We start from the raw sequence: 27,285 nt of genomic DNA, 5'->3' as shown, positions 1-27,285 counted from the left end.
TAGGGATTTGGGTTTTGAGCTTGCCTGCATTATAGCAACAAGAGAAGACTTCCATGGATCCAATCTTAGTCCTGGGGTTCAGTGTGTTCTGTCTGCTTCTCCTTTCACTATGGAGATGGAGCTCTGGAAGAGAGAAACTTCCTCCTGGCCCCACTCCTCTTCCAATTATTGGAAATATCCTGCAGATAAATTTTAAGCAGATGAGCAAATCCTTAGCCGATGTAAGTATGCCTTATTATTCTCCATAGGCTTGCAAAGGGAAGTAAATTGACTTCTGATTTTAAATAAAATATATTGCCTTAGGCACACTATTATAATAGGTGATTGTGAAACTAAATGCTCCCTGTAAGCTTTGATGTACCTATTACCTTTTTCAATTTGTCACAGTAAAAAATTACACAATGAAGTAATGCCTTTTCTGATGAGCGAAATATTTAGCTCCTTGTACAGGAATCAAAACTACAAGGTGACACAAATTATGAATTCTTCTTCTCTTCTTTGTCTTATGTACATATACATTCAGTAAGTTGTATAACATATTAGCTGTGAATTTTTGCATTTCCATGAAAGCTAAATTTTCCTGAAGAATAAAAGTAAATCTGATGTCAAGTAAACAGTTATATATCTGAAACAGCTTAAGAAATAAAAAGCACACAAAAAGTTAATACCTGATTGTGATTTGAATCTCTTTGAATGGTGAAAATATCATGTGTCTGGTGCCCAGAATGCTGCAGGGTAGAAGAAACTATTTTTTCAGGAAATGCTTCATGTTCTGGTGTTGACTCTTCCATGCCAAATCTCTGAGTTTGTAACACCAGTAGAATGCAAACCTGACTGGAGTAAGACATCACTGGTGGTGACTTAAAAATACAGCGTTCTTTTGTTCATCTCTGTGCCCCTGAGTCAGGGAAATTATTTACAGATTACACTGAAACACCTATTTGTGTATTGATTTAAAGGTAGTTTTGAGATGATATAACTCTTTGTGCACCATCCAGTAGTTTACACAGAAAGGTCCAAATTAAAGTGTTTTATTCATTAGTCATGGCACCCTGGAAATGAATTGAAAATTCTCTGACCTCAGATTTTTTTCTTTGAGAAACAGGACAAAAAAACACATTCTGACTGTGTTGATGTTAGGTTTACTTATAATCAGTGTATCCATTTCATTGACCAGTGCATAGCATATGATAGGGCATGCATATGTGATGGGTATCACTATCATTATATTTAAATGTGAACTTCACAAATATTTGAAGGTATGTTGGTAAGCATAAAAAATACAGCTATAACATCTGTCTGAATAAGGCACAATATATGCACCAAATATGAATTCTTTTAGTAATATTCACAATTTTCACCTTCTTTCAGTTCTCAAAAGTTTATGGTCCCATATTCACTTTGTATTTGGGAATGAAGCCCGCTGTGGTGCTGCATGGATATGAGGCTGTAAAGGAAGCCTTGGTTGATTATGGGGAGGAGTTTTCTGGAAGAGGCAAATCAGCAATGTCTGAAAAAATTAACATAGGCCTTGGTAAGTGTGCAAGTATGTGCCAGTGTGTGCTGGGCAACAGTCATGGTTATGAGGAGGATGGAAAAGAAAGACTTGAAAATGTGCTTAGGCAGAGCTTGGCCATCTCTGTGGTAGAAAGCCAAAAGCATCTCCTTCCTTGCCTATCATCTCCTTTGTGATCTTCTTTTAGGAATTGTTTTCAGCAATGGAAAATACTGGAAAGAGACGAGGCGCTTCTCTCTCATGACTCTGAGGAATTTTGGGATGGGGAAGAGGAGCATTGAGGACCGTGTTCAAGAGGAAGCATCCTGTCTTGTGGAGGAGTTGAGAAAAACCAATGGTGGGCCATATTTCATATCATGATCTCAATAGACTTCTCTATTCTCTAATGTGGTCCTTGGGTTTATTTCAGAAGTGATTTCATGTTTCAATTTGGGTCTTGGCAGTGAACTCATGGGAAGGAAGGATGATTTGAAAGAGAGAGCCAATAGAGTGTTTTAATATCCATGCTGTGCTTGTACAGGCATGACTGCCTCCAGTGTGGGTATAGCATTCTCATAACTTCATATTGTTGCTCAATTTCTTTCTTTTTCTCAAATAAAAAAACTTGAATATAGGTCTTGACCTTACTTTCTGAAAATTAATGATCCGTTTTCCTTATCATTAATGTGATTCACCTATTACTGATCATCTCACCAGAAAATATGTGGTTATCGTGGCAGTGACTCCAACACACACTTACATGGATGTTTCCAAGTGATATATACTCTCACATAAATCGACAATACTTACATGATTATCTTCAGAAATACATCTCATAGTTTGCCTTAATATATTTAGTTTCCATAAATACAATAGAAATGGTGGTCTGCACTGCTGTATTTGTTTAACTGTATTTTTCTCTCTTTTTTGCTTTTTTTGGCAGCACTCTATCTCAGGGTATTACCACTTGTGCCACTCTGCCAGCCACGTTTAGCTCTATCTTAATACATTTCTCATCAGTTAGTGTTCTCTGTAAACTCATCACACTTATCTTTATTTATTCCTTATTCCCTGACACTTCCAAGGTTGATCTATATGTCTTGGCTTAATAAATTCTGTAAAATAGAGAAACTATAACTTATAAATTAATTCATTTACCAAGATTTCAACAATTAATGGTAACTCTAATCTAGTCTTTCCTAAATGTGTTCTGTCTTTAGATTCAGAATTGCCTATTTGACCTGTTTAGAAATTTATGACAATTATTTCCCTCCCACTGGGAGCTCAAATTCCCTAAGAAGTGTTTGACAAAATGAACCTGATTGTCAGCTTGGATTATTGTTATTATTATTACTTTTTGTTGTTACCTGGAGTTTGAACTCAGGGCCTTACACTTGGGAGGCAAATGCTCTATCTCTTTAGCCACGTCCCCAGCCCTAACAGCTTGAATTCTAAATGACCTGCTTTTTAAATTCTTCCTTGCAAATCAATTGAAAAGGATTAGAACCATTATTTCCTGTGAATCTTACACACACACACACACACACACACACAAGCATACACAACCACCAAAGCTTTCAATTCCATGAATAAAATAAAACTTTTCTATTTTTTCACTCTTTATTGTTTTGCTTAGTGGGGCTACATTTGTAACATTTACACAGGATTTTATAGTGTATCAAATATATCATACTTGAATTCACTTCCTCTACTGGTCTCCTTTATCTCTTCCTCCTCCAGTTCTAAAAGTTTAGATCCCATAATGGTTAAAAGAAATGATACACAAGCAGCTGTCTCAACAAATTTTTTATTGTTCAAAACACCTTCATATGTATCCCAAACACTCTCAATTTAAGATAACTTTAGGGTTGGCTGATGTGAATTTGGAGTACTTTGTATAAAAAGTTCATGGACAATTTTATTATAGCAATTTTGTGGTATAAATTACCAACAAAAATGAAAAAAAATTCTTCAATTCTGTTACCTGCAAAGTAATAGATTTTCCCTAACTGATGAACTAAAAATGTAAATTATTAAGTCATACCATCCTCTCCCTGGTTAATTATATATGTATATATATATATATGTACTGAGGTTTGAACTCAGGGCTTCACACTAGCTAGGTAGGCGATTTACCACTTGAGCAATGCCTCTAGCCCTTGATGGCTTAATACAACAAAATCAGAGTAGCCATAAAATAACTTCGTCTCAAAGAGTTAAATGTGAAGTTTAAATGGAGAGAATGGACATTCATATATGTATGAGATTGTGGACATTCAATTCCAAAGAAAGGAAATTCATTTTTGCTTTTGTTTCTATTTTTTATGTATCAAAATGGAAAATAGTCAGACTATACTTATTAGTTAACTATGTATGTTTGCCTTATACATGAAATATTTGAAATAAAAAATTCTCCATTTATCTTAGTGATAAACATATTGTACTTATTGATCTATATATAACTTTTATCTTCCCATGGATACATTCTGCATTTTTTCCTTGAGACACATAAACTCACCAACGTTACAATTTCTTTCCTCTATTGGAGAACACACTATTCATTCACCTAGTCCTTTCATGTAACAAGTTTCTGGTTCTTCCTTTCAGTTTAGAAAAATTTTCTCCCAACACCCAGACAGATGTGATTCTGCTATTAAGACTTATTATTAGGTTAAAAAATCTTTCCTTTTCATCCATAATAGCAAACAGCTGAGATTTAAAGTTTGGAAACGAGAGCACACAAGGGAGGTATGAGGATAGGTAAGACACCTAAAAAACTAGATAGCATTTGTTGCCCTCAACACAGAGAAACTAATGCAGATACTTTAAAGTGACTGAGGCCAATAGGAGAAGGGGACCAGGAACTAGAGAAAAGGTTAGATCAAGAAGAATTAACCTAGAAGGTAACTCACATGCATAGGAAATCAATGTGAGTCAACTCCCTATATAGCTATCCTTATCTCAACTAGTAAAAACGCTTGGTCCTTCCTATTATTGCTTATATTCTCTCTTCAGCAAAATTAGAGATAAAGGTAAAACAGTTTCTGCCTGGCAGCAAGGGGGTGGGGGGAAAGGGAGGGGGTGGGGGGAATGGAGGAGAAATGAACCAAACATTGTATGCACATATGAATAAATAAATAAATAAATAAATAAAGTTTGGAAGTAAGTGCAGTGGATGTCAACTGAGTATATTAAACTCTTTTACTTAGCTAGATTATAATGGCCAACTCATCTTTTAGGGTAAATGTGATGTGTTGTTTGAATGCATGCTGAATATTTTGCTGTCAGGAGAATTTGTATGTAATATAGTGCCTAAAATTCCTAAAGAACCTTACTGTTAATCATGAAAGTGTGTTTTTATGTGAATATTAATGGTATTTAAATTGTTTTATTTTCTTATTCTTCAGGCTCACCCTGTGATCCCACCTTTATCCTGAGCTGTGCTCCTAGCAATGTGATCTGTTCCATTATCTTCCATAATCGCTTTGATTATAAAGATCAGAATTTTCTTGTCCTTATGAAAAGATTCAATGAAAACTTCAGGATATTGGGCTCCCCATGGATGCAGGTGTGGCTAAAATCCTGTCTTCCTGACAAATCTTAGGTCTTTTCAGTGATGTGTTCAAAATTCTATATGGACTGAGTGGAAAAGTGAATCTTTGGATATCACGTTGCTGGCTAGAGCATTCTTCAGCTATTTATTTTAAATTCAGGAAAAGAAAGGTGGAGATATTTCTTCATGGTTTTCTTTTAGATATCTAAGTGTTTTTGGTACCTGTCTAAAGGTGTTCATTCCTCTCAAGGATTCAGGAACTTTTTCCCCAAAGCTTTCATTACCCAGATAGCTTATCTCTCAATCAACACATAGAGACTTCTTCATCACAGGAATTATCAGAGATATTTTAATTTGGGAAGAGGTTATCTTCTTCCAGGAAGGACAATGAAAAGTTCTAGGGATCACTGAGTAGGGTGAGATGTTTGATCTTCAGTTAGCATTCTAGCAGAGAATATTGCTCAGGTAGGAAAGATTTATAGTGTATGAATCATAAAAAGGCATAACTTTTTTTGTTCTGAACACTTACTAAATAATACTTGTATGATAAGAAAGAAGCCATTTAACTACTCTGGGACACAAATGTGTTTCAAGACATCATTGAGCACTTCCTACTTCCATCACACTCATTCTGTGTTATATCTGAAACTGACTCATAGAAATAAAAACAGCAAGGACTACAGCTGGGTATAGTAGCACACATATTAGAATTCTGAATGTAGAGACAGAAAGATCACAATTTCTAGAACGGTGTGTGTTACATAGTGATTTTCAGGACAGCTTGCGCTTCATAACAAGACCATGTCTCAACCCCCTCCCCCCAAAAAAACATGCATACATACATACAAACAAACAAACAGTAGGGGCTAGCTTTGTACTGTAGATAAGGTTACTCCAGGTTCCTTAATCTGTGTTGTCATCTACCAAATGTGATTTACATTAGTTCACACCATCTTAACATTCAACATTGAAGGGAAGTATAGAAAATGAGTGAATTAATGAAAATATTTTGAAGAATAATGGTCCTGCATGAGTACAGAGAATGTTTCCATTTTTGAAGTTCTTACTAGAGTTGTCTCCCACAAATTTTTACATATGCACAGAGAATAACTTTAGACTTGCAGTAAAATTGTACCTCAATAGAGACACCATAATTTATTATGAACTATACTTTCTAGCCAGTGATTGCTATATGGGTCATCCATCTTCATTCATTTTTTGAGTAAGGTATTCTTTTCTTTTGTAGATATGCAATATTTTCCCTGCTATCATTGATTACTTCCCAGGAAGTCATAATAGAGTGCTTAAAAATATTTCTGAAATGAGAACTTATGTTTTGGAGAAAGTAAAAGAACACCAAGCCTCATTGGACATTAACAATCCTCGAGATTTTATTGATTGTTTCCTGATAAAAATGGAGGAGGTGAGACGTTAACATCAGCTCAGTTATTTTAATATTTGAGTACCTCATTGTTTATTGAATAGTTCTGTACTTTATAGGATTGTTTAAAAGGTCAGGACAGTTTTATTTGAGAAACACACTGAGTACCTTTTGTGTATATGAATATCTACTAAGCATTGTAGATGAAATAAAATTAAATTTTTCAATAATTAGAATATCTTGAACCTTTTTTTTCAGACAAAAATTTCTAAGCCAGTACTTGAAATACACATTTACATTTCTAACATTTTTGAGACTGAGGCAAGAGGACTGTCAGTTTTAGGCCAGTCTGAGTTACATAGTGAAATGTTGTCTCAAAAATTAAACAGACAAAACACAAAACACAGAAAATCATTATCATCAACATTATTATAATCATCAATGAGAGAAAAGTCATCAGCTGAGGAAAAATATGCCCTAATACGAGATTACTTTATCATTGTACACATTGTATTGGAGAAAGAAAAAGAATGGCTTATTCTAGGAAGACTACTGTATGTGTACTGATTGAAATATAATATTTGTAAACATAAAGAGGAGAGGGAATTTAAGAAGGACTCAGTTGAATACTCAATTGAGTACACAATACTGTGCTTTAAGAAAAACAAGAGCATGAAATTGTGAAGGCTTTAATTCAAATGAATTTTCAGAGACATGGAGTTGTACATATGTGTTCAGGTAACCTGGAAGTATTAACAATGCTGTCATTGTACCATTTATTGAAAGGCTATTTTTTCCCATTGACTTTCTTTCACATTCTTTCCAAAAATCAATTGTCTGTAAACATAAGGGTTTGTTTGTAGTCTTTCAATTCTGCTATATTATCCTGTAGTTCTGTTCTTTTGCCAATAGTGCACCATCTTCACAATTCCTGAGTATTGCTTTAAATCAAGTTTTCAAATCAAGATGTGTCAGTCTTGCAACTCTCAGTTTTCAAGGTTTTTTAAGCTACTCTGTAACCCTAGCATTTTCAAATGAAATTTAGAATGAGTTTGCAAATTTCTATAAAGAAGTCAGTGGGGATTTTGACCATGCTTGTGTTAAATTTGAATATCAGTTCAAGGAGTAAAGTCATTTAAAAATTTAAAGTGTAATCCACATGCCATGCAATTAAAATGTGATAGTATTAATTCATTTACATTTTTCTGCAAGCAGCATCTCTCTATAGTTTAAAAACTAAACATCCTCAAAGCTTCCTATATCTATAAATGGTCACTGTTTTCCCACCTAAACTTATAGTATCCTCTAATCTGATTTCTTTCTCTGTGGTCTTGCTTATCGCGGATGGCATATGTGACATTTTGTTTTTGGATTCTTCATTTAGCATAATTTTTTAGTGGCTCATCTATATTGTACAATATATACTCCCTTCTTTTTGTGACAGAATAATTTTCCATTTTCCACTTACATGTAACAGAATCAAAACTTTTGGTTAAATTTATCATTGTAGTCATATAGTGATGTACCCTTCTTTCTTTTGATTTTGTACTTATAAATTGATTGCAATCAAATTACTTGTTATTTGTCACAAATATTCACATTTTTCATTTGATCCTGAATCACTTGAGTATGTACTTTTCCATTTATTTTCATTATTTAATTTGTAGGAGTAGAATTGTTTATATCACTTTCTCATAACTCTATGTAAATTCAGTAGTTATGCCTCTGCTTCAGTTATTAATGTAGTCATTTGTATCTGCTTTTTCTTTAGAGTTCATCCAGCTTATGATTTTTCAGTTTAGTCAATTGTTTCCTCAAACCAGTATTTGGATTCAGTGATTATTTTGTTGTTTTCCTATTTTCTTTTTTATGTTATTTTTGCTCTTGTTTGGTGGTTTTTTTTTAAATGAATTCCTAGGATGTAAATTTGTGTCATCAGTGTAAGCACTGTTTTCAACTGTAGAATAGATGCTCAGAGGTTGAACTTTGTCTCTAAGTATTTTGTTTTGCTATCGATCGTCGTTTGGTATAGCATGTTTTGCTTTTCATTCTCTCAATAATTCCTAGTTTTTGTATTGAGTTTGTCTTTAATCCATTGGGTGTTCAAGAGCATTTTGCTTGAAGTCCAATTTTATTTTTTGATTTCTAGTTACATTCCATTGTGATAAAAAAGATATATTTTATGATTTGAAATTTTAAATTTTACTGAGGATTTTATATGTCTTTGATGTATGGTAATATATGATGATATATGGGGAATGTCTGATGTGCTCTTGAAAAGAAGGTATGTTCTGTTGTTGGATTAAAAGTTCAGTATGTCTGTTAGATATCTAGTTGTTGAAATCTTCATTACCTGATAAAACTTTTGATTGTATTTGCTATGAATTGTTGAAACTTACATACTGAAATCTCCTATTACTATAGAACTGAGTATTTGTCTCTGTAGTGTCATTTTTTGCTTCATATATTTTGGGCCTCAGTACTTAATGCATATACATGAATAAAGTTTTATCCTCTGAAGGACCCAATCTTTTATCCAATATGAAACATTCTCATTTTCTGCTTTTAACAAATTTTACTTAAAAATTTATTTTCTTTGATACTAAAGGCATCCTAGCTCTCTTAGGCTACTATTTGCAGGACTTCATTTTATATTCTTTCACGTTTGATATGTTGGTGTTTTGGACATAAAGTGAGTTTCTAATAGACAGCAAATCATTTGGGTTTTTTGCAGTCATAGTTCCTTCTGTATTGGTATTTAAACTTATAATTTTAATCCTTTCTAATAGTTATTCACTATTAGCCATAGTGATCAACTTTGCTCTATCTAATTCATTTCTTCTACATAGCATATATCATTTGTCTTCTTCCTTTCTGCTAATATTGACTCATTTTTGTGTGATTAGTTATTTTCTACTTTTTAATTAACTCTTTTTTTCCTCTGTGTGTTTTAAGTTATTTTCTTGTTGTCATCATGGGTATTACTGTCAATACCCTAAGTTTATAGCATCCTACTTTGAATTTATACTGAGTTAGCTTCAAATTGCCAACATATACCATTCTCATTTATCCCAAGCAATGCCATACCATGCTGTGTCTTAAAAAAATCTATATTTTAACTGTTTTATGCATTAAAAAACCATGTAGAAATTTAAAAGACGTGACATACAAAAAGTAAAGTAATATTACCTTTCATATTTACTTTATAGGTATTGATGACTATGAACTTATGACTTTCATTTATTGTTTAGTATCTTGGTTTCAGCCTGGGAGTTCAGTTCTTTAGAGTTTGTTTCAGGAAAGAACAATTTCAGAGTCAGTACCTAGGTATTTTTTAAAGAATTACCTTTGAATGCATTAATTTGTATTTATTATGGAAAGATTTGGGAGTACATGGGTGATATTTAGTTGACCATGTAACTAATCAGTACTTCATATCTATATTTCTGGAGTCCCTGAGTTCTGAAGAAAAACTAGCTCTTGCTCTTAATGAGGATCCACTGTATGTGAGGTGTCACATCCCTCTTGCTGCTTTGATCCATCTTTTTTTGTCTTTAGTTTTTTTTTTCTTTTATTATTCATATGTGCATACAAGGCTTGGGTCATTTCTCCCCCCTGCCCCCACCTCCTCCCTTACCACCCACTAGGCCCCTCCCTCTCACCCCCAACACCCTCAATACCCAGCAGAAACTATTTTGCCCTTATTTCTAATTTTGTTGTAGAGAGAGTATAAGCAAAAATAGGAAGGAACAAGGGTTTTTGCTGGTTGAGATAAGGATAGCTATACAGGGCATTGACTCAAATTAATTTCCTGTGTGTGTGTGTTACCTTCTAGGTTAATTCTTTTTGATCTAACGTTTTCTCTGGTTCCTGGTCCCCTTTTCCTATTGGCCTCAGTTGCTTTTAAGGTATCTTCTTTAGTTTCTCTGCGTTAAGGGCAACAAATGCTAGCTAGTTTTTCAGGTGTCTTACCTATCCTCACCCCTCCCTTGTGTGCTCTCGCTTTTATCATGTGCTCAAAGTCCAATCCCATTTTTCTGTTTGCCCTTGTTCTGATGTCCACATATGAGGGAGAACATACGATTTTTGGTCTTTTGGGCCAGGCTAACCTCACTCAGAATGATGTTCTCCAATTCCATCCATTTACCAGCGAATGATAACATTTCGTTCTTCTTCATGGCTGCATAAAATTCCATTGTGTATAGATAACACATTTTCTTAATCCATTTGTCAGTGGTGGGGCATCTTGGCTGTTTCCATAACTTGGCTATTGTGAATAGTGCTGCAATAAACATGGGTGTGCAGGTGCCTCTGGAGTAACCTGTGTCACAGTCTTTTGGGTATATCCCCAAGAGTGGTATTGCTGGATCAAATGGTAGATCAATGTCTAGCTTTTTAAGTAGCCTCCAAATTTTTTTCCAGAGTGGTTGTGCTAGCTTACATTCCCACCAACAGTGTAAGAGGGTTCCTTTTTCCCCACATCCTCGCCAACACCTGTTGTTGGTGGTATTGCTGATGATGGCTATTCTAACAGGGGTGAGGTGGAATCTTAGCTTGGTTTTAATTTGCATTTCCTTTATTGCTAGAGATGGTGAGCATTTTTTTCATGTGTTTTTTGGCCATTGAATTTCTTTTTTTGAGAAAGTTCTGTTTAGATCACTTGCCCATTTCTTTATTGGTTCATTAGTTTTGGGAGAATTTAGTTTTTTAAGTTCCCTATATATTCTGGTTATCAGTCCTTTGTCTGATGTATAGCTGGCAAATATTTTCTCCCACTCTGTGGGTGTTCTCTAAAGTTTAGAGACCATTTCTTTTGATGAACAGAAGCTTTTTAGTTTTATGAGGTCCCATTTATCTATGTTATCTCTTAGTTGCTGTGCTGCTGGGGTTTCGTTGAGAAATTTCTCACCTATACCTACTAATTCCAGAGTATTTCCTACTCTTTCCTGTATCAACTTTAGAGTTTGTGGTCTGATATTAAGATCCTATATCCATTTTGAGTTAATCTTAGTATAGGGTGACATACATGGATCTAGTTTCAGTTTTTTGCAGACTACTAACCAGTTTTCCCAGCAGTTTTTGTTGAAGAGGCTGCTATTTCTCCATCGTATATTTTTAGATCCTTTGTCAAAGACAAGTTGGTTATAGTTTTGTGGCTTCATATCCAGGTCATCTGTTCTGTTCCACTGGTCTTCATGTCTGTTTTTGTGCCAGTACCATGCTGTTTTTATTGCTACTGCTTTGTAATATAGTTTGAAGTCAGGTATTGTGATACCTCCAGCATTGTTGACTGAGTATTGTGTTGGCTATTCATGGCTTCCTGTGTTTCCATATAAATTTAACAGTACATTTTTCAATCTCTTTAATGAATGTCATTGGAAATTTGATGGGAATTGCATTAAACATGTAGATTACTTTAGGGAGAATCAACATTTTTACTATGTTGATTCTACCAATCCATGAGCATGGGAGATGTCTCCACTTTCTATAGTCTTCCTCAATCTCTTTCTTCAGAAGTGTATAGTTTTCCTTGTAGAGGTCTTTCACATCTTTTGTTAGGTTTACACCTAGGTATTTGATTGTTTTTGACGCTATTGTAAATGGAATTATTTTCATGTATTCTTTTTCAGTTTGCTCATTATTAGTGTATAGAAATGCTAATGATTTTTCTATGTCGTCTGCAAATAGTGGTATTTTGACAGTTTCTTTACCTATTTGTATTCCTTTTTTTCCTTCTTATTGCCTAATTGTTCTGGCTAGGAATTCCAGTACTATGTTGAGTAGGAGTGGAGATAGTGAGCATCCTTGTCTGGTTCCTGATTTTAGAGGGAATGGTTTCAGTTTTTCTCCATAAAGTATAATGCTGGCTGTAGGTTTGTCATATATAGCTTTTATAATGTTGAGGAACTTTCCTTCTATTCCTAGTTTTCTAGAGCTTTTATCATGAAATGGTGTTGGATCTTATCAAAGGCTTTTTCTGCATCTATTGAGATGATCAAGTGGTTCTTGTCTTTGCTTCTGTTAATGTGGTTTATTACGTTTATTGATTTTCGTATGTTGAACCACCCCTGCATCCCTGGGATGAAGCCTACCTGGTCATGGTGAATAATCTTTTTGATGTGTTGCTGAATTCGATTTGCCATTATTTTGTTTAGGATTTTTGCATCAATGTTCATTAAGGAGATTGGCCTATAGTTCTCCTTTTTGGAGGTGTCTTTGCCTGGTTTTGGGATAAGTGTAATACTGGCTTCATAAAATGTATTTGGCAGTTTTCCTTCCCTTTCTATTTTGTGGAACAGTTTAAGGAGGGTTGGTATCAGTTCTTCTTTAAACGTCTGATAGAATTCAGCAGAGAATCCATTCAGGTCCTGGACTTTTCTTTTTGGGGAGACTCTTGATTGCTGCTTCAATTTCATTTTGTGTTATAGGTCTATTCAGGTGATTAATTTCCTCTTGGTTCAGTTTTGGATGGTCAAATGCATCTAGAAATCTGCCCATTTCTTTAAGATTTTCAAATTTATTTGAATATAGGTTCTCAAAGTAGTCTCTGATGATTTCCTGCACTTCCATGGTGTTTGTTGTTATCTCCCCTCTTGCATTCCTGATTCTACTAATTTGGGTTTTTTCTCTCCTCATTTTAGTCAGGTTTGCCAGGGGTCTATCGATCTTGTTTATTTTTTCAAAGAACCAACTTTTTGTTTCATTAATTCTTTGTATGGTTTTTTTGGTTTCTATTTTGTTGATTTCAGCTCTTATTTTTATTATTTCTCTCCTTCTATTTGTTTTGGGATTTGCTTGTTCTTGTTTTTCTAGGAGTTTGAGATGTATCATTAGGTCATCGATTTGGGATCTTTCAATCTTTTTAATATATGCGCTCATGGCTATAAACTTTCCTCTCAAGACTGCCTTCGCTGTGTCCCATAGGTTCTGGTAGGTTGTGTTTTCATTTTCATTGACTTCTCGGAACTCCTTAATTTCCTCTTTTATTGCTTCGATGATACATTCTTCATTAAGTAATGAGTTATTTAGTTTCCAGCTGTTTGCATGTTTTTTGTCTTTACTTTTGTTGTTGAGTTCTACTTTTACTGCATTGTGGTCAGATAGTATGCACGGTATTATTTGTATTTTCTTATATTTGCTGAGGCTTGCTTTGTGCCCTAGGATATGATCTATTTTGGAGAAGGTTCCATGGGCTGCTGAGAAGAATGTATATTGTGTAGAGGTTGGATGAAATGTTCTGTAGACATCTACTAGGTCCACTTGATCTATTGCATATTTTAGATCTTGGATTTCTTTATTGATTTTTTGTTTGGATGACCTATCTATTGATGATAATGGAGTGTTAAAGTCTCCCACAACCACTGTGTTGGCATTTATATATACTTTTAGGTCTTTCAGGGTATGTTTGATGAAATTGGGTGCATTGACATTGGGTGCATACTGGTTGATAATTATTATTTCCTTTTGGTCTATTTCCCCTTTTATTAGTATGGAATGTCCCTCTTTATCTCATTTGATCAAAGTAGGTTTGAAGTCTACTTTGTCAGAGATAATTATTGCTACTCCTGACTGTTTTTGGGGGCCATTGGCTTGGTAAATCTTCTTCCAGCCTTTCATCCTTAGCCTATGCTTATTTCTGTTGGTGAGATGGGTCTCCTATAAGCAACAAATTGTTGGATCTTCCCTTTTAATCCATTTCATTAAGCGGTGCTTTTTGATGGGTGAATTAAGTCCGCTAACACTAAGCGTTAGTACTGATAGGTATGTGGTGATTCCTGCCATTTAGTTGTCTTAGTTGTTTGAAGGTTTGATTGTGTGTACCGAAGTTGAGGTTACTCTCTACTTTCTTGCTTTTTCTTTTCCTGTGGTTTGGTGCTGCTTGTCTTTTCATGGTTAAATTGGGTTTTCACTTTCTGTGTGCAGAATCCCTTGCAGAATCCTTTGTAGTGGTGGCTTTGTGGTCACATATTGTTTTAGTTTCTGCTTATCATGGAAGACTTTTATTGCTCCATCTATTTTGAATGATAGTTTTGCTGGGTAGAGTATCCTGGGGTTGAAGTTATTTTCATTCAGTGCCCAGAAGATCTCATCCCATGCTCTTCTTGCTTTTAATGTTTCTGTTGAGAAGTCTGTTGTGATTTTGATGGGTTTACCTTGTGTGTTACTTGTTTTTTCTTTCTTACAGCCTTCAATATTCTTTCCTTAGTTTCTGAACTTGTTGTTTTAATGATGATATGTTGTGGAGTAGTTCTATTTTGTTCTGGTCTGTTTGGTGTCCTGGAGGCCTCTTGCATCTGTATGGGTATATCTTTCTCTAGATTTGGGAATTTTTCCATTATTATTTTGTTAAATATATTACGCATTCACTTCACTTGCACCTCTTCTCCTTCTTCGATGCCCATGATTTTCAAGTTTGGTCTTTTGATGGAGTTGGTGAGTCCTTGCATTTTCTTTCCACAGGTCTTGAGTTGTTTAATTAATAGTTCTTCGGTTTTTCCTTTAATTACCATTTCATCTTCAAGTTCTGAGATTCTGTCTTCTGTTTGTTCTATTCTGCTGTCTGGCCTTCCGTTTTGTTTTGCAGTTCTGTTTCGTTCTTTTTTCTGATGTTTTCCATATCCTGGCTGTTTTCCTCTTTAATGTTGTCTATTTTTTTCCTGAGTTCATTTATCCGTTTATTTATTGTGTTCTCTCTTTCACTTTGGTGTTTATACAGTGCTTCTATGGTTTACTTTATTTCTTCTTTTGTTTTTTCAAATTCTCTATTTTTGTTGTGTTGGAATTTCTTGCGTGTCTCCTGTACATTTTGGTTGACCCTATCCAGTATCATCTCTATAAAATTCTCATTGAGTACCTGTAATATTTCTTCTTTTAAATTATTCTTGTGGGCATCATTGGGTCCTTTGGCAAAGTTTATCTTCATTTTATTGGAGTCTGGATGTGAGTACCTGTTTTCTTCATTTCCTTCTGGTTCCTGTAATAATTTTTTGTTGTGGGGAAACTGGTTTCCCTGTTTTTTCTGTCTTCCCGTCATTGTCTTTGGTGTTGTTACTGTCCCTGTACTATGTGAAATTAAGTATTTTCTAGCTTGTAATAATAACAATGGTAATATTTAGAATGGAAGGGTGAGCTGAGTGGGAAAGCAAGAAGTTAAAGAAATGGGAAAAAAATACACAGACTGGAGGGAGAAAACAGAACAAGGTGTCAGACAAGAAGATTTCAAAGGTATAAACAGGGAGCTTTAGTGTACTAATCGACAGTAAGCTGAACAGACATGAAAGAGAAAGAGAGAGGATTGAAAATCAAAATAAACAAAAGTAAAGATAAGAGTAAAAATAAAAAATAAATAAATGAAAGAAAAATCTATTTATAAAAATGTATTAAAATAAAATGAAAAAACAGAAAATTCTAAAAAAGCAAAAAACCAAAAAAACTCCATGTTCTAATGCAGTGAAGTCTCAGTCTCCAATCCTGGAGATGGGGCCTCAGATGTTGTTTTGTAGTTGTCTCATCAAAGGGGATGCATAAAGAAGAACAAAACTACACACACACGCACAAATAAAAACCCCATCAAGTGTCCCAAGTTCAAATGCAATACAGTTTCAGTAAGTTTTTCAGCTTGCAGGTGTAATTCGGTTGTTGTCTCATCAAAGGTAGGGAGACAAAAAAAAAAAAAGCAGTGTGGAGACAGTTCTGAGAATGGTTTCTGCATCTGTGGCTTGCCTGCATGCTGCTGTCAGCCTGCTGTTGCTGGAGGAGTTATTTATGCAGATCTCTGGAGTGAGCTTAGCACTCACCTGGCCCTGCAGGCTTTGTTTGCTCAGAGTTCTCCTGTGTGTGAGCCTCTGCTACAAGCTTTCCCCTTTCCAAGCACTGGGAAAGGTGACACTGCACCCACATTCTCAGGCCTGCATGTTTATTTACAGTTCATGTGGGAGGTGGGTCTTCCCCCCTCTCCTGTGCATTTCTCCTCCCACCTCTGCTCTCACAAGGTTTCCTGCTCCTAATTACTGGGCTGTGCTGCTGCTCCTGCCAGCTTCCATGTTTGTTTATAGTTCACGTGGGAAGTGGGTCTTCCCTCCTCTCCTGTGGAGTTTTCCTTCTCCACCACTGTCACCAGCTTTCCCACTCCTGGTTGCTGGGCACGTGCCCCCGCTCCCACCTGAGGCTCTCCAGCCTGCCCGGCTTGTTTATTTACAGTCCCGGGAAGGATTCCCTTCCTCCAAACTTCGGTGCTCAGTGCACCCCACCTTCTCTCCTGCGTGTCTTATTTGTTCTTATTGCTTATTACTCAGTTTCTCTTTTTTCCCCGGGTGGAGGTCAGTCTGTCCAGGGGGCTATGCTGCTGTGGCCCAGGCTTGTCTGTGGGAGTACCATGTTACAGCAAAGCTCACCTGGTCCGCGTCTTCCCAAGCCATCTGGGCACCAGTGACTGGCGGCCGGGGGCCCTCCTTGTTTCTCCATTCAACGTGAAGTGGAGATTCTTTCGCCGGCTGGAGCTGTGGAGGGGTCAAAGTTATGCCTTTTCTCAGTGATTATGCCTGCAAAGTGTGTCTCTAGCCTCTCTCCAAGATTTCACTATAGCAGGCTCATTTTCTACTTCCTCCCTCTAGCCGCCATCTTGGAATCCTCTGCCTTGTCTTTAGTTTTTAACAATTTCATTAAGACATGCTTTGATATGAATCACATCTATTTTTTTCATTTCTCACTGTGTTGAGATTCCTATGTGTGTACATTAATAACTTTCCAAAATATTGAAAGTTTTCTGTCATTATTTCTTCAAATATTTTAAGCATCATATTTCTCTCTTCTTTTCTGGTATTACCATAATGTGTAGTTTTCTGCACTTTGTGGAACTTCATAGGTCTCTAAGACTCTATTCATTTTTCTTTGTTCCCTTTCCTTTTGGTTGTTTTTCATGCCTGCTGTCTATTTCTTCAGCTTGGTGAAGTTCACCACTGCCACCTCTGGTGAATTACCTTCTTTTACCTATTCTACTTTTACCTTCAGAAATTCTATTTTTTCCCCTTTTCAAATTTCTTTTTCATTGTTGACATTGAAGATTTTGCATATATTATTCTCTTGATTTTTAGTTGTTTTTATGTGACTTCTTTCAGCTCTTTTAGTCTATGTGAGAAATTAAATAATAATTTTATTTAGTTAAACCAATATGTGGGTTTGTTTGTGGTTGATTACTGTCAAATCCACTTTTTAGCTGTTAATGCACCATATACATTTTTTGTTTGTTCACTGTGTAATTTTTTGTGGAGAATTGGGCTTTTAACATACTGCAGTATTAACTCTGAAATCAGATTTTTGTTACTTTTCCAGAAATTACTGCTGTTGTTTGAAGGTTGCATTGATCCATTCATTGAGTGACTTTTTCAAATAATGTTTGCAAATACTGAACTTACCATTTGTGATCACTTGAATCTCTCCTCAGTTATATCAAAAACAGGCTAATGAGACTGATGGAACTTTCCCTAATTCCCTGAGTCCAACAAGTAAAGACAAAAGTGATATCTTTATGTTGCTTTAAGATCCTCATCTAATGGTACTGGTAAAATCACTTCATTCCATGAGGACTGAGACAATGATCACCTTGGTCTGTGTTACCTCATCAGTAATCAAGACCCATAACTTAATTCTTAAAGGAGAGGTCTCTGTTTTTAGTCTATGACCAGAAAGCTACACAACAACACATTTCACTTACCCCAAAACTACCTGTGCCAGAACTGGGTTATGGAGAATGCTAGAGTCTACATGAGATGCTAAAATTTTGCTGAAACTTTCTTCATCAGGTACTCTCTATAATTTTCCAAGTGTCTGTAGATTACAGCACAGCAAAATTATTTCCTCAGAAGATTTTGCAAGTCAATGGTTAATTTAGTTGATGGAATCATGTCTGCATTTCCAGATCTACCATTTTTTTCATATCTAGGATTACCACCACAATGAGTGTTTTAATTTGAGGCATAAAATGCGTTTTCATTCATATGTTTAATTTCTTTCAATGATGTTTATGTAGTATAGTTTAATTAAAATAGACTGTGTGGCTATAATGACTAATTCTATAAATTCACATCAAAATTTGAAAGTATTAACATTGCTTTAGGAATATTGTTTGATTTATAATAACTTGACTTAAGAACAACTTTAACTTGATAAGCATAGGAAATTACTTGAAACTGATATTACTAGTTGAAAGGACTGGCTTTGTCTTTCAAGTACAAATATTGAAACCATTCAGTTTAATGGTGTGATTGCATATATTATATACACTAATGGCAAATTGGAAATTGTAAAGTAACTTTTAATTGAATTCTAGCTCATGGACTTATAGAATATATTATCTTTTCTATATTAATAATCCCTTGTACTCATTTTTTATACTGTTACCTTGTTTTCAATTCTGTGACATGTGATTTTCTCAGTCATAGACCTTAGCATGGGTATCTGCACTATTCATACTCTCCTTTATCCCATGTAGGTAATTGATACATTGACACCCTTAGTCTCTCCTTACTTTGAGAATATCTATTCACTCCTCCATGCATTCATATGTGACTATGTCTGTAGGTTTCCACCTGAGATACAGAAGTTCAGAGAAAGTTTGTTCTGACAAATCCACTCTCTTTACCTGGGATTCCTTCTAGGTTTATGTCATAACATTTTTATGTCTTTTCAACATTTACTGAGTCTGTATGAACTATTAGTTCCATGTAAATTTGTGAAAGAAGACCATTGCAAACTCCTGAGAATGGCTATTAAAATGTAGCATTTTATCACCTTCACTTTTCTGCTTTTTTCTTAATAAAATTATTTTTATAGACATAAAAGAGAGTGTCTAGTTATCAAAGATGTAAGCATTTGTTTCAAATATGAAGAAAATCAAGTTGAAATAGTATAGGGATAATATGAGAGTCTGGACACTTTCTTCATCTCATTTACAATTAAAACCTTCATTTTCATATATACTATTCATTTTCATCATATACCAAGATGATATTTACCTTACCTCCTTATAAGTGGAAGAAAATAGAAAAAAAGGGTAGAATTTCCTTGCATGTATCTTTTGGGAAAGTAAATTTGAGCACAGCTTGATGAGGTGTGAGTAATTTCTTATTGTAATTTTTGATTTACTGTAGCTAAAAATGTTGGTAAATAATTTGACAGATAATATTATCAAATCATTCCTAGGAAAAACACAATCGAGAGTCTGTATTTACTTTGGAAAGTTTGTTAGTCACTGTCTCTGATTTGTTTGCGGCTGGAACAGAGACCACAGGCACAACACTGAGATATGCTCTATTGCTCCTAATGAAGCATCCAGATGTCACAGGTATGACCAAAGATGATGAGCAAGGTTAACTTCAGGAAGATGTTGGGAAGACATTTTAGTGGCATCATCATGATTTTCTTAGAAAATTCTCAATATTTAGCTTTCAGTGCAGCATGGCACTGGAGAGCAATAACTCTCTGGTGTAATGTCTTGATTTCATAGGGTATAGTTTTTTGGCAGGCACAATCAACATGACTTGGCAAAAGATTGCATACTGACTGTATTGAAAAAAGCCCATTTTATTCAGCACTTAAATTTCTGCAGTTACAGTTCTTATGCAAATAATTATATTCCATGGAAACTCTCCTCATGTAGCATTAGTAAGAAATTTAATATTAAGTGAGGTTGTCAGATAAAATTTCCACTGTGGGAAATATTTTAAAAACTGAAATTCATTGGAAAATATTTCTATTATAGGGAGAATAAGCTTCTGAAGCAATTTATGTATTACTTCAGAAGTCTTTATCCATAAAACAACTATTCAACAATTCAGACATTTTTATCTGGGGCAACAATAACTTTATCTTTTTCAAACATCACAATAAAGAGTGCATTTGAGCAGCACATGTAAAACATATTTCCTTTGTGCTAGGATTCCACTGAAATGAGGATTGCATAATTACAAACTGCAATTAGTAATTCAGTTTAGGAAGAGAGAAGAGTAAACACCTAAGAGATGTTTCAGAAGATTTCTGAAAAACAGAGTAGTCTGAAAGGGTGAAAATTAATTGAGCAGCAAAGATGATACTGTAAAATAAATATAAGACAAATGAATTCATGAAAAAAGAAAAGCAAGTTTCCTCCCTATGTGTTTGGAAATAATTTGTGTCAAAAATATTATCAAATGTGCTTGCAAAAGAAGACTTGCCATGCATGGATTCCCTCAAGATCACCATTCACTATGTGACTGATTTTGTACACATAGGAAAGAGAAACACAATCTCCAGAGAAAAAGCCTGAGAAGCCCAGTGTTCATGAATGTGAGCAGTGACAGAAAACAAAGAAACAAAAAAAGTGATGTTTAGGGCTTAAAGGGAAAGTTTGACAAAGAGTCAATTCTGTTAATGCAAACATTCTGAGCTCTGTACTCCATAAGTCTTCATGAAATTCAGGAGCCAGCTATGTCCTCCATAGATTGAAGAACTGTAGAGGAAAGGCCACCATATTTTGCCTTAATAGAAAATTCTCTCCAAGTTTCCAGAAGAGCGAATGTAGTAAAAACATCCACCAAAAGAACAGGGCATGGAATTTCAGATCAAAAGGATGAAGAGAATATCATAAAATTTTTCAGAGAACTATGCCATATGATATAAGAAGGATTATGATTTAGAATAGCACCCAAACTCTCAAGAAACCAATATGTTGCTATCACTAGAAAAGGGTATATACAGTCTTGAACATTTTCCAAAACCATTATGCCCTTTTTTCCCTTTCTCAGAAACATACTGTAGAATGTGCTGCATCTATGTGTCTAAATCCAGTCATCAGAAATCATGGGCTCCAGGAGTCAGTAGAGCTCATGGAGGAGGACAAGTGTATCAGGAAGGCTGTTGGGCACTAGGCCTAGAAAACATCCTCTTAAGAATGGACCAGGTAGATGATGCAGGTGTGAGAGTAGAATCAGGAGCACAAGAGAAGCAATCCAGAGTCTGATGTTTACCAATACATGGGAAATTTATTCCTAGGAGTTTCAAAAATCTACCTGATATTTTGCAAATAAGCATTATGATCTGACAGAGAGAAACAGTGTGAAGTCCAAAAAATAACAACATTGACACCTCATCATATTTATTCATAGCAATGTAAACAGTGGATATTGATATAACCAAAAATTATTCCATGATTCATTCTATAAATGTAGAGAAGAAACATATGTGTGTTTCTCTATTTCGTGTGTGCATCTGTCTATGTATGTGTATTCATCTATTGTGCATTGAAATAGGGATGAAAATTCTCTTTACATTATACCAAGATATCATTAAAATTTGTACAAATGTGGATAAACAGGAAATAGTTGTTATTTAGAATCATAAATATAAATTTCAGAATACGCTGATAAACTATTCAGTGGGTATGTTTGGAATCTGAATATTATGGGCTTATCATTGCACATCACTCACACATAATACACACACAGTACACATGTATATATATAAAATTTTTAATTTTAAGTTCATTATTTTATATAATTTTATATATATAAAATTTTATGCTACATTAATTACATTAATAATTTTGATATGCATTTAAGATTTGATTATAATTTATATCTTGTAATTCTGTATTTTATTGGCTTAATTATGTTTAGTTTATTTGAAATAATTACTTCTATATATAGGTATCATGTATTCCCATTTATAATTATGTAGTGATGTATCATAATTCCTAGTTTGTAGGAGAGTATTATGTACATATATTGTATTGATTGTGTTTATGTGTCCACATATATTTCTAGCCATATGATTTATGAATGTGTAATGCTGTGTGTGTGCATCCTTTATGTTATAGGTGGCACTGAATTGCTGTGACAAATGCATAGTGTTTTTCTACTCCATCATTTCATGCTTGTGTCTCTCCAGCTAAACTGCAGGAAGAGATTGATCATGTGATTGGCAGACACCGGATCCCCTGCATGCAGGACAGAAGCAACATGCCCTACATGGATGCTGTGTTACATGAAACCCAGAGATATATTGACCTTGTACCTGCTGGTGTGCCCCATTCTGTAACCCGTGACATTAAATTCAGAAATTATCTCATTCCCAAGGTAAATTTTCTTTTGTGATACACCACAGTGATGTCCTATTTCCCCAATCCACAATATGGCTCCAATTTCCTATCAACACAAGTACAAAAATCTTACATATGGCTATTTGATGGTTTTGTGCTCTTTTCGGTTTCGGGCTATGAATATTTATGACAAGTTTGGTATCTGGTAGTGTAACTCTTTAAATTTTCTTCTTCCTTTTAAATAGTATTCTGGCTACTATTAGATGCATTTACTAATAAATATTAAATTTTCAGATCGTCAATTTTTCAAAAGTTAATTCTAAGATATTTCTCAGAGTGAAAGTAAATCTCTAGGTAAATTTGGAAAGAATTGGTATTTTGACCCATTGATTCATTTAGTTCCTTGAAATGTTTTGTTCCATATTATTTAGACTTTCTTTTGTTTTTTCAATACTATTTTGGTTGTAGTTCAGTGAATGATAAACTTTTCTGAATTTTTTTTCTAGCTGTGTTCCTCACTTTCATCCCTTTAACAAATTTTTTGAGATAATCATCTTAAAGGAGGAAGGAAATCTTTCAGCTCACAATTTCAGAGGTTTCAGCCATTAGTTGTTTGATTCTGTTGCTTCTGAACCTTTGCAGAGTGAGGCAAGACATCATGGCAGGGAGGATGTGGTAGATAAAAGTGAGTCACCTTATGGCAGAGAGGAAGATGTGAGAGGCTGAGGATAGGTCTAGAAGAAATATATACTTCAAAGGCATGGCTACAGTGATACACTTCCCCCTACAGGCCTCATATCCTAGTTTCCCAAGTTTGAATATTCCATTAAATTCTGACTCAGCCAATGGATCAAAACACTGATTTGGTCAGAGACCTCATGATCTAATAATTCCCCACATGCCTCCCCTGTGAACATTGAATTGGAGACCAAACTTTCAACCCATGAGCCTTCTGAGGATAATTTATAGTCAAGCAACAGCAATGGATAACAACCATTTTTATTGCTATAATTTTATAATATATTTTCTATTTCTTTGTAACTGAAATTTGAAGCACACTTCATTTTATCATTTGTATAAGTTCCAGTGTAGTACCTTAAAGAGAGCCAAGCCTGGGGATTATTCATTTTCCTCTTTCTTTTGTGGTGCTGGTCAGGCAGACACTGTATATTTTAAGACCACACAAAAAATCTGATCCCTAAATCACTCATTCAAGTATTCTTTCCCTAAACTGATGATTAGGGACTGAACAGCTGTTCCTGACCTGAAATATTACAAAATAAAATTTATAATTTTATCATCTCTTTTGTTTTTTAAAATTAATCTATAATAAAGGTTGCAATGATTTAAAATTAAAACAAACTACATGGCAATGGTAAACAATTAATAATGGTATACTGGTTATTACATTTGTTATCATACCACCAAAATATAATGTTACCACATCAAAAATCAAAGTACAGAAAACCTATGAACATATACTCTACATATTTTCTATGCAAAGACTTCCATTTGAAAATATAAATAATATATGTGCTATGTTTACACTGAAGTGATGGATTAGATAGGTAGATGGGAGCAGACATCAGTTTCCAAGCTGATAATAAGGAGAAAAAATTCAGAAGATTTTTCAAAACCCCACGTTATTAGCACTTAAGATGGTATTGGATTGCGCTGGCCTCAAAATCATTTTTTGATACATGATCTACACTAAATGTCACTTCTCTCTGGGCTTGATTTTCCTCATATACACAAGAAGATAAAAATAAGTAATTGCCATTTTAACATTCAGTACCATTTATTCTTTAAAACTTTATTTATCTCTGCTTTTTGTTTTCAGGGAACAACAATATTACCATCACTCTCATCTGTGCTAAAAGACAACAAAGAATTCCCCAACCCAGAGAAATTTGACCCTGGACACTTTCTAGATGAGAGTGGAAACTTTAAGAAAAGTGACTACTTCATGGCTTTCTCATCAGGTAATAAGAATTACACATGTGTTCTTCAGGGAACAGAATACCTTTTGGAGTATCAGTTCCAATATATATGGCATCACACAGGTGCTGGGGTCCCGTGTAGCTGTTTGTACATGATCAGAAGCACTACCACTCTCAAATTCCAACACTTTCCCTGTCCATGATACATCCTTATTTTGAGTTCTGGTTAGAGGGGCTTTGGGATCTTGACCCAGTTTTTCCAAATTGAAAGGATTAGAGTATAGATTGACTGAATTCTTCATTTCCACTTATCAGTGAAATACTAGAGCTCTCCATCTAGAAGTTGAAATTCATTTAGACTCTCCACACCCACTATGAGAAAGACATCTAACTCCACAGCATGATCAAGTTTCTTCTGTGTGGTGTTGCTAAATCCCCAGGCTCAGCTATGATGACACAAATTTCCACAGGCAGTAAATGGATCCCAAAACCCCTCATAGCCACAACAGAACGGGATGAATAGATACTTTGTTGTCATTGTATAGGACTGGCACTGAGAGAGAAGGAAGCTTATATTGCTGGTGGAAGAGGTTTGGGGGAGAAGGTGCAGGTTTTGGGCTCATTCATAACCTATTATCAGAGGTAGTAATTAATGTTACATGGCATAATATAATTGACTTTGATGATTAAAAGGAGAAAGAAAATGGAAGAAAAATGCAGATTATTTTTCAGCAGGTATTAATTCATAGTAAAAGGACATACATCCAAATCATGGGTTTAGATTCTCTGCCAAATAATCAGGGGGTCATAAAAACATTTGGAATGAGGAAAGATATATTGTAATGACAACAGAGTACCCTGCTCTTCCTCCAATCATGATCAAGATTCTGGAATGTTGGATCTCCATAATTTCGTAATTCAATGTGTGTGTGCTGACTCTGGCCCTAGAATCTTTTTCTTCATTGCTGTGAAATTAAGGTCCAGTTTGTTCCCTTCAATTTAAATAACTGTATGACAAAGCCAGAGGTCTGCTCATATTTTTACCATAACAGAATATAAATAAATATGTAGTAAAATTAGATTCCAGGTGATTCATGCTTTAGTATAAGTACATACATCATTTTGAGGGAATCAATACAGGACAAGATTGTATTCCTTGAGGGGACAAGAAAGAAATTTGGTCTGCAACCTAATAGTAGTGATGCAAAGCACTTCTTAGGTAAAAAAAAAAATAACATGATATAAAAACATGAACATTCATAGTATATTGGAAATCGATCAAAAGATTGTAGAGTTAGAGTTGAGAAAACAGGATATGAACAGTAGAAGCAAAGATCATGGACCTCAGACAGGAATAGAAAACAGTAATGTTGGTAGTTTATAAGAAGAATATAGAGGGAACTCGGAAATGTCAAGACAACAATTATAATTCAGGAATACTTAATGAAGCATATGACATGGAAGTGGTAATATATATTTTAGATAAAATATTTATTAAGATCAGATGTGGAGACCAAGTCTGTCCATCTTTTTTCCCTTTGTCTATCCAATCAAACATCAACCCATTCATTTATCCATCCATCCACTGAGTCATCTATAAATATTGTTAGGTATTTTCTTTGTGACAGTTGCAGAAAGAGTGCTTGCCAGAGTCACACACAAGAAGTGACAATCTTCTTTGTGTTTTATGTTCAGGAAAACGGATTTGTGTGGGAGAAGGACTGGCCCGCATGGAGCTGTTTTTATTCCTGACCACAATTTTACAGCACTTTAACCTGAAATCTGCAGTTGACCCAAAGGATATTGATACCTCCCCAGTTGCCAACGGATTCACTTCATTGCCTCACAAGTACCAGATGTCCTTCATTCCTGTCTGAAGAGGAGCAGACTGTCCGCTGCTGTGCTATATTCTGCAATCCCTTCTTCTGGGGGCATCGTCCACCTCCTTCTCCCTTCAGGATTGCCTTCTCTGATATCCCTTACATTTTTCCATTTCTTTGAGGTACAGAGAATGCCTTACCCCCTTTTTGGAGAGTTACCTGGGTCACTGCATAAGTATATCTGCTATTCCTAATTCTAAACTACATATTTTGACCATCTGAATTGTTAGTACTTCTAATACTGAATTGTTAATATGTAATCACTGTAAAATGGCAGAAGAATTGTCTTGAATTTTTGAAATCATGTCCTGAGTAAAAAGAATTATTAATTTGGGACAGTTTGCAAACATTCTTTCTTTTGAGCATAATACAGCTAAAGAAAAAGAAAACAGACGCCCAGGAGAGTATTTTCTTTTCATTATGTTAAGCAAATAGAAGTAACACAGAAGATGTTAAGAAAACTTCATGAATGAATATCATGTAATATTGCAAGAGTTATGGATTTGAAAGAATGAAACTATACAAAGGAAGATCCAATCTGGATTGAAATATTACAAGTTCAGCCATGGACAGTAGTGAACATTAAGTGTTAGAACACATATTTCTGCTTTAGTATTATCGTGAAAATAAAATAAATATGGAAAATATAATTTTTGCTTCATGTTTGCATTTTTGAGTCTAGTAGAAATTTATGCTTCCATATCACTATTCTCATGTCCTAGTGTCATTCTCTCCAAACATGAAAGAAACCCCTGGAAAGCCTCACCAGGGTCTTTAATTTTCCTACTTTGTACCACAAAGTTTTAAACTCAATACAAATCTGATAAAAATTTGATTCTATGTCCATAAAGTCAGTAGCCACATTTCATCTTGACAGAATACACCAAGGAAAATCTAATGCATTTCTAATTCTAATCATTTACCATTCCTTCTGTATTGGAGTATTAGAAATGAGAAGTTATAT

The 27,285-nt window shown here is 34.9% G+C and overlaps 1 protein-coding gene across 2 annotated transcripts; it reads left to right on the top strand.

Annotated features, from left to right (window-relative positions):
• On the top strand, positions 1 to 27,285 carry LOC109678434 (cytochrome P450 2C18-like). Of its 2 annotated transcripts, XM_074078716.1 has the most exons (9): positions 3 to 221; positions 1,372 to 1,534; positions 1,704 to 1,853; positions 4,903 to 5,063; positions 6,295 to 6,471; positions 19,630 to 19,771; positions 22,351 to 22,538; positions 24,342 to 24,483; positions 26,137 to 27,285. In XM_074078716.1, exons 1-9 carry the CDS (start codon positions 54 to 56, stop codon positions 26,316 to 26,318), a joined length of 1,473 nt encoding a protein of 490 aa, XP_073934817.1. In that variant the 5' UTR covers positions 3 to 53; the 3' UTR covers positions 26,319 to 27,285. The 2 variants fall into 2 exon arrangements, with proteins under 2 accessions (XP_073934818.1, XP_073934817.1); XM_074078717.1 differs by lacking the exon at positions 6,295 to 6,471 and having other exon boundaries at positions 1 to 221.

Source organism: Castor canadensis, chromosome 7 (genome assembly GCF_047511655.1).
Source record: "Castor canadensis chromosome 7, mCasCan1.hap1v2, whole genome shotgun sequence".
Classification (NCBI taxonomy): domain Eukaryota; kingdom Metazoa; phylum Chordata; class Mammalia; order Rodentia; family Castoridae; genus Castor; species Castor canadensis.
Note: the sequence above shows the minus strand (reverse complement) of the source record. Positions and strands in the feature narration are given on the sequence as shown.

Bases quoted from the DNA above. Each gene is read 5' to 3' on its own strand.
- LOC109678434 (XM_074078716.1), top strand. From the start codon at position 54: ATGGATCCAATCTTAGTCCTGGGGTTCAGTGTGTTCTGTCTGCTTCTC. The intron at 222-1,371 runs GTAAGTATGCCT...ACCTTCTTTCAG, and splicing joins TGAGCAAATCCTTAGCCGAT to TTCTCAAAAGTTTATGGTCC. The intron at 5,064-6,294 runs GTGTGGCTAAAA...TTTCTTTTGTAG, and splicing joins TGGGCTCCCCATGGATGCAG to ATATGCAATATTTTCCCTGC.